Source organism: Enhydra lutris, unplaced genomic scaffold, assembly GCF_002288905.1.
Source record: "Enhydra lutris kenyoni isolate GAN:26980312 unplaced genomic scaffold, ASM228890v2 scaffoldscaffold32, whole genome shotgun sequence".
NCBI classification, from domain to species: Eukaryota; Metazoa; Chordata; class Mammalia; order Carnivora; family Mustelidae; genus Enhydra; species Enhydra lutris.
This window is the reverse complement of record NW_019154116.1, coordinates 13,028,801-13,036,971: the sequence shown is the minus strand read 5'-3', so window position 1 is coordinate 13,036,971 and position 8,171 is coordinate 13,028,801. Positions and strand designations below refer to the sequence as shown.

At 47.5% G+C, this 8,171-nt stretch overlaps 1 protein-coding gene across 1 annotated transcript in view; it reads right to left on the bottom strand.

Annotated features, from left to right (window-relative positions):
- Positions 1 to 832: 832 nt before the first annotated feature.
- The window catches only part of LOC111153449 (F-box and leucine rich repeat protein 7), a 380,271-nt gene continuing 372,932 nt past the window's right edge, over positions 833 to 8,171 (bottom strand). Inside the window, exon 4 of the mRNA XM_022512472.1 lies at positions 833 to 1,590. Within this exon, the coding sequence (XP_022368180.1) occupies positions 854 to 1,590 (737 nt within the window). The 3' untranslated portion in view covers positions 833 to 853. The remainder of the gene's footprint in view (positions 1,591 to 8,171) is intronic.

Here is an 8,171-nt window from a genome sequence, read left to right as displayed (position 1 = left end):
TGGCACTTCCCAATCTCCTGAAAGCACCCGCAGAACCAACACTCTTGGAAGAGGTAGATGCCTCGTACGCTGTAGGTAAAGGCGCTGCTGCTTACTGACAATCTCTGTTCTCTCAATTCTAAAATGGGTATGAAGCGGATCCTCGAGCTGGATGGCCTCTGAGTCAGTGTGGGAAGCCAAAGCCCAGAAAGGTCAAGTGACTTGCCCAAGGTCACACAGCTCTGTCGTGGCAGAGCCGGGGGAGGGGGGTGAGAATCAGGTCTCCTCCTGCACAGTGCTGCTCGCCACAAGCGATTCTTTAGTAAATGGTTGGAAGCACTTTGTATGTACCCGGTGCTAGGACATTTATTTAACAAGAATTTGCCTGGGCGCGGGATTGATGAGTGCGGTTTAGGCCAATCGAGCAGTTTAAAGAGGAGGAGGTTTGGAGAGCATCATTAGCCTCAATGTGTGGTTGCTGTCGGCCAGGGAGGGGATGGGGGCGGGGGAGTGGGGACATGGTGTGTGCGCGCACAAGCCCGGGATGCCACCAGGAGCCGAGACAGAAAGAGGCGTTCTCAAACACACTGCCATCGGCTTTCTGAGGTACCTCTTTTGGGAGAAGAGAAACTGCCTACAGATGACCTGACCCCCAAAACCAGTTTACCGGCACAGCTCCCCCTTCCTTTCCGTGACCCCTGATGCCCACGAGCTCTAAGGAAAAAGAAAAGCCAGATCCTTAAGGACCTTCCAGGAAGCAAGGGCTGTGAGGAGCCAGTGGGAGGCGGTGCTTACAGACGCCGCTTTTAGGAGACGCGCCGCTCCGTGCGCAAGCGGGGCGCCTGCGCAGTGCGGCGAGGGGGGCGTGGCCCCTTCAGAAGAAGGCGGGGTTGGTGTGCTCGATGACGCAGCGCTTGCAGTGGCGCTTCACGAAGCGCAGGGCCTCCACGGACACCTCGCAGTCCTGCACGTTGAGCATCTGGAGGTCGAAGCAGTTGGCCGCCACGATCTGCAGGCCCTGGCCCGTGATGCTCTCGCAGGACTTGAGGCTGAGCCGCTTGAGGTTGAAGCAGTTCAGGGCCAGGCACTCGAGGCCCGTGTCGGAGACCAGCGGGCACTTGCCGATGTCCAGGGACTTGAGTTTGGTGCAGTTCTTGGCGAGGTACTCCACGCCGTGGTCCGTGATGCCCTCGCAGCCCCTCGCGTTGAGGTAGCGCAGCTTGCTGCAGTACTTGGCCACGTAGCGGATGCCCACGTCGGTGACCCGGCCGCAGTGGGCGATGCTGAGGTACCGCAGGCGCGCCTCCAGCTTGGCGATCTCCCGCAAGCCGAAGTCGCTGACGAAGCGGCAGTCGCTGACGCTCAGCTCCTTGATGGACGTGCAGTAGATCATCAGGTAGCGCAGGCCCTCGTCGGTGAGGCGCACGCAGCGGCGCAGGTACAGGTGGGTCAGCTGCGTGCAGTGCGCCGCGATCGTGTGCAGCCCTTCGTCCTCCAGCACGAAGCAGTCCGTCATGTCCAGGTAGCGGATGGAAATCTGTTTGCCATGCAAGGGGGACAGTTTAATGGAGGCCTCCCGGGTCAAGCTGATGCAGGTCACTTTGGAGCACCCTACACAGGGAGACAGAACACAGGCTCAGAGAATCTTCGAGAACCGGGTGTGTGTGTGCGCGCATGTGCCTCGCCTGGGGGTGCCATATGGATTCCTACAACACTCCCCACCCCCCCGATGTTACCCCTGCCCCTGTGGAGAATGAGAGCAAGAATGGGTTCTCCAGAGTCATCTGAGCCTTTATCTATTTTGGTGATCTGGGTTTAAGAGGCTCCCTGAGCTTTCGAATCAGAAACACCAAAGCTCCAATTCCACATCCATCTCTAGTTGCCTGACCTGGGTCGAATCAATCCTTCTGAGTCCTTTGTCTTAAAACCTGGATGATAACGTTCCCTGCAAGGTCGCTGTGAAGAATAAAGGAGACCGTGCTTGTAAATATCTTGCCCTGGCCCAGAAGGTCCTGGAAGCTCGGTAAGGGCTGCTTCTCACCCGACAGTGGTCCAGTAGCTCTGTGGGCAAAGTGGTAAGATGCTGGAGAAGGTCTGTCCATGACCTTGGTTTGGCCGAAACAGCATTTGGAAGTCATACCTGGCTCAGGTCTACTTCTTAGGGCCTCAGGGAGGAGGCTCAACTTTTCTGTCTCAAGCAACAAGCATTGAGTAGCTGGGGTGCTGGTACTGTAGGGGTATCATGATGATGCAACGAAATAATGGGTGCAGAGGTACTTGGAAAAGTCCAGGGGAAAGACATGTAATTATTAATCTAACCACTGGCCACCTGGAGACTCAATCCAACTCTTTTTGGTCAAGGAACAACTGTGTCACCTGGATGATTGCTCCAGCCCCTCACCCAGTCTCCTTGTCCTGCCTCAGAGCTGCTGGAGAGATTCTGGAAAACAGAACTCTAATCATGTCACTTTGCCCAAAGGCTTTGGATGCCACCCCCTAAAGCCTAAGGGTGCCCTGAGGACCTGCACCCCTGTTCTCTTTGACTTCATCTCTTACCCCCCTCCTCTGAACCAACTGGTCTCCTTGCTGGTTCCCAGACAGCTCAACTGCCTTCCTGCCTCAATGTCTGTGCACTGGCTGGGGCTTCCCCAAGTAGCCCCGTGGGTCATCCCCACCTTCTGAGGTCTCTGAGCACATGTCAGCTAACTGGACAGTTCTTCCCAATCACCCTGTATGAACTGGTGTCCCCTGCTTGACTCCCATTTCTTTTCAGCACTCTTTATCACTTTGTGACATGATACATTTATTTGTTCATTTATGTATTTGCTGTCCTCACTCTAGAGGGTAAGCTCCTGAAGAAAGGGACTCTGGGCCATTCACGGCTGTATCCCTCATCCCTGGTTCTTAGCTGGTGCTCACGAAGCATCTGTTGAATGAACAAACTAGTGAATTATAGTGAATAGAGTCTTCTGTGGGAAGATCAGATAGGGTAATTCATTTTATTTACTTTTAAACAACGAACAATTATTTTTCATAGTTTGGAGGCTGACAAGTTCAAGATCAAGGTTGCTAGCCAATTCATTTCCTGGTTTCTGGCGAGAACCCTCTTGCAGACAGTGGCCTTCTTACTGATATTCCCACATTGTGGAAAAGTGAGCAAGTTCTCTGGTCTCTGTGTTATGGAGGCACTAATCCCATCATAGGTGTCCCAACCTCATGACCTCACCTAAACCTAACGACTTCCCAAAGGCCCCACCTCCTAGTATGGTCACACTGATGGCTAGGGTTCCAACATAGGGATTTTGGGGAGACACAAACATTCAGTCCATAACACTACCCTCCTCTTCCCACAGGCCTTTCCCCTGAGGCCAGTGCTCTCATACCAAAAATGTCTCCAGAAGATGGCAGTTAGGCATAAATCATGCCCAGCACATTGGGAGGCCCACCCCAGTCACATGGTGGGGTGAAGGGAGGATTTCCTCTCTTTATGTAAGTACCTGCAAAATATATATGATTTCACCTCCTGGCCCATAAAGCCTATATAAGCCTCTAGGAAATATTTGAGGACCTTGATCTAGGGCTAATTTTGCTCCACTCAGGAGAATTTAAATTCCAGCATTTAAATGTGTTCAGGACTTTGCCCATGGCTTATGTAAATTTATACTATTACACAGTTGTCTGTTTTATATTTCATTACAATGCCTTTTATTTGTATTGAATTATGAAGTTTATAGAATGCTTTTATAAACATTTCCTTACCTGATTTTTAATCCATTTTACTGATAAGGAAATTCATCCTTAGGAAGATTTGTGGTGTTGAGATCTAGAATCCCTTTAATACTCTATCCTTTTTCAAATGATTGGAAGATATCTTTAGCTATCTCTCTAAATACTGTTTCTAGCCACTCTTCCCCTACGAATGTGTGTATAAATGATATATACATTATATGTCATATATAATTATGTATGTAGCATATATATTTATATTATATATTGACATATTTATATTTATATGTTAAAATATGCTGTACATATTTTGTGTAGGAATAGTAAGTGAATTGAAATATACATTGAAATGGGTGTTTCATAGATATATATGTTATAGATCTGTTTCATCCCACTACATAAACTGTATCTGTATTTTTCACTTTCTCTGTGCTCGTCCCAAATCCTTCTTGCAGTTCCAAGGCCAGGTGCTTCATCTCAGGCACCTCTGTGCCTGGCTTCGCAAGCAATATCCAGGGCTCCCAAGTGGCTACATAATAGTGCTAATGGGGACGGTCCTCCCACCTCCTGGCAGGCTGCCCAGGAAACGCCTGTGAACTTCAGGTCCTGGGAATAGTGAGGTTCAAAAGCCAAGTGCTCCCAAGTCAAAGATTTTCAGGAAAGAGAGAAGCATACAATCCAATGCTGGAGAACAAAGCTGTGACCCGACAGAGGTTGTCCCCTCTGCTCCATCCAGTAGCCCTCGTGGTTTTGCAGAAGGTGGTTTGTACCCCTCACCTTTAGATCTGAAATCTTCCTTTGTTTGGAATTTCTTATTTTTAGAGCAGCTGTAATCCTGCTTATACTGAATTTATATGTCCACAGTATAGTGGCTTCCCATCTGCGATGCCTGTGAAGTCACCTTGTTTTTCAAGATCAGATGACAGCCTTTGTTCCTAAACTCTTAGTTTTGGTTTCTTCTTATTATTTTTTTTAATATCTAGTAAAATCTGATGCCCTGCAGGAAGGACATTATATTCGATTTGGGGAAACACATGCCTCGTTTTTGAAACCAAGTCCCCAATTTAATGAAATACCGATTAAGTTCAGTTTTGGTAAAGATGCTATTTTGATCTGCTTGTATTATTTTAGATCAATAATTTTAATTTAAGACTGAACCTTAATTCTTACAGATCTGTTACATTTGGATTGAAAAGAAAATAAATTGGTACGTGGCTCAATAGGTAGCATCTGTGGTTAGCTCATGCATGCATACATTACAGAGATGCAGAGAACCTTAGAAATCATCCCATTAAACCTTCATTTTTTAAAGATGAGGCATCTCAGACTCAGTGAGATTATGAGACTTGGATAGCCAGACTAGGGAAAGTTTTCTGTTCCAAGGCTTCCGTTGGATCAGATCAGTCCAAGGAGAGGAGGTAAGAAATGACTAGGATAGAGCATGCATTGATGAATGGCGTGAGAGATTTACTATAGCTGTGCCAGCATGAAGTGAACATTTAGATATTGAAGAATCAAGAGTCTTGGAAGTACCTATACGAGGATTCTTGAAAGAGGGAAGCAATTTGGTTACCTCTATGGAGATGAGGCCGTAAGGTGATAGCACGGGCAAATATGAGACCCGAGAAAGCAAGGGGGCAGTGGGGTTGTGAGGAGTGGTCAAAGGGTGGAATGCAGAATATCTGAAAGCCTTTAATGGGAACTGAGATAGGAATGGTCCACTGGGGATACAGATTACAGGACCTACCCAATACTCAACAGGATATGGATACTACTCAATGGGAAAGGAGCAATCTGGGTTGAATTTATCTGTGGAGTTTCTTCAGTTAATTCCGGATTTGGTTCTGCTTTCATAAAAGTGTCCTTCGTTACCACCTCCTCTCATGATTGGAGGACTCCAGCTGTCCGGTTTTAAGAGGACCCTCTGAGGCAACTTCATTTGAGATAATTACAATATATGATACTTTGAAAACTGGCCGGCTTTACGGTGTTTCATTGATGTTTCAAGGTATTATTAATTGTGATAGTTAATTTTATGTCAACTTGAGTCGATGACGAGGTGCCAGGACCTTTGGCTAAAACATTTCTGGGGGTACCTCTAAGACTGTTTCTGGGTCAGATTAACATCTGAATCAGTGGACCCAGAAATGCAGACTGCCCTCCCCAATGTGGATGGGCATCATGGATCAGATGGGGGCCTGACTAGATCAAAAGGGGAAGGAATGGAGAATTCTGTCTCTGCTTGATTGTTTGAACTGATGCATTGGTCTTCCCTTGCCTTCGAACTGAGACTTTATACCACCAGCAACCCTGGTCCTCAGGCTTTTGGACTTGGACTACTGCCAGCTTTTCCTAGGTTTCCAGCTTGCAGAGAGCAAATAAATCTCTGCGCTCATGCGCGGGCGCACACACACGCACACTGTTTATGTTTCTTTGAAGAACCTGGACTAAATATTAATAAAAGGTAATATGTGATAATGACAAAAGCCTACAGCTAGTTATAGTAAGTTTCAAGGACTTGAAAAGACAGCTTTCATGGTGAGTGTACTAGGGGCACGAGAGGCAGTCTTACATCCTCTGAGGGAATTAAGCTGTAGACCAGCGATGAATCTTCTAAAGTCCAGTTTCCTGCCAGTGAGAAGGCCAGCTTGAAAACCAAGGGGAACAAGGCAGAGGTGAAATCGCCTCTGGCAGCCCTCTGGCTTCTCTTGGTATCAGCCTCAGGTTTCCAGATTCCCTCAGAACTGGAGCACACTGTTTGGAACCCCCCCGTATCCTGTGTTCTTATGAGTTAGCGATTCCCTTGGGTACACTGTGTCTACACCCATCACAACGGGTCACTGAGAGGCGTGTGAGAAAAGCACACATCTATCAGGCTCTGCAGATGAAGGGGATATAGAGGAAGGGCATCAGGCTTACAGAATGGTCAGCCAAAGGGGCCTGGCCCCATCCACTCACTCGGGCTAGAAGCCCAGGAATTTCCATTCCCCAAGTAGTTTCTACATTTCTGAATTTCAAAAGGTCTCCGGTGGAAAAGGGCACCGTACTTGCAGCCTGTCCCAAGGGTGCTCAGGGAGTTCCCTTAACAAAGACGGGGACTCCAAGAACAAGTCATTCTCTAACCTGATTTTTGAAAAGACAAGGAGATAAGGTGTCTAGAGAATAGGCCCACAATGTACAGAATCTTAGAATGTTAACGAAGCCAATTCCTTGCATTTTTTTTTTTTTTTTGGACTGAAGAGGAAACACATCTAGAGAAAGCCATGAACTGTCCCAAATCACAAAGTTTTGAAACCAGTCTTCACCACATCACAATGCTTTCTGTTTCCAGAATTCCTTGGAGGAAAAAAATGTAAGAAAACCTCTTTGTTTTCTGCCTCTTTATGCCAGCGGCTGCTCAGGACGAACTGAATGTATGGTTACTATGGTTTTGTCCTGAAGCCAGCAGAAGTGAGGCGGGGGTGGAGGGCACGGGGCGGGGGGTGGTGGGGTGCGGGTAGAGTTGCTTTCCAGCAAGGGAAAGAATCTGCGAAAAATAATTGACTGTCATCTGAAATATTTTCAGATGTTGGCTTTTGACGGAGAGAGCAGGCCCAGAGAGCGGACTTTGACTTCAGATTTTGATGGAGGGTATCATGTACCTCCGATGCCTGTAAATCCCCAATTCTGTTTATTCGCCTGTCACGGTGGTTTGTACTTCTGGACCCCTCCCCAACCGTCCCTGAGGTTGTGGCTCCAGCTGTTCGTTCCTTTAACTCCCTGATGCATCTCACACATTTCAACCTCTCCTGTGTTGGTCTGTCTTTGGACTGGGCAGTGGATGAGATAAAGAAAGGCTGTTAGTCCGGCTGGACCCATGTCTGGCGCCAAAGTGTGAGTCTGGGTTTTAATTCTTCCTGCCTGAGAGAGGTTTTCAAGCAAAGCAACCATGCTGGGATTTCCTTCAATTTTAAAAAGATCTAAAGGCTCCACTTGATGGGCCTTGTGCTTGCACTATGTAACTGAGAATTTTGCTTAAAAAAAAAAAAAAAAAAATCCCAAATCAACCCAAGGGTGAAGAGAATAGAGTGGGGGCAAAACATAAGGAGACCCATGGCCATGACGGCTTTTCCCCAGTGTCTGCAAAATGGCAGGCAATCGTGAGCACGGCCCAAAGCACAGACTCAGCTTAGACACAGCTTTTGGGCTCTCTGAAATAATAACCAGTGGACATAAAGGGCGGCATCTAAACGGCCTGTGTTCGGGTTAGATATCTGGTTCCTATTCTATAGGTTGCTCTGAAATTCAGGGACAGCTATGGGGAGGAAGGATGGGTTTAAAAGTCATGTTACCTTAACAGCCAGACGAAAAGATGACTCTAGCACCTTTAAGGAGTTGGCATTATGTGATGAAAAGGATACCTCTGGCTTCTGGGGTCGTGATTACATAGACGGTCTTTCTGGAAGAGTCCCCGTCCTTACTGCCTA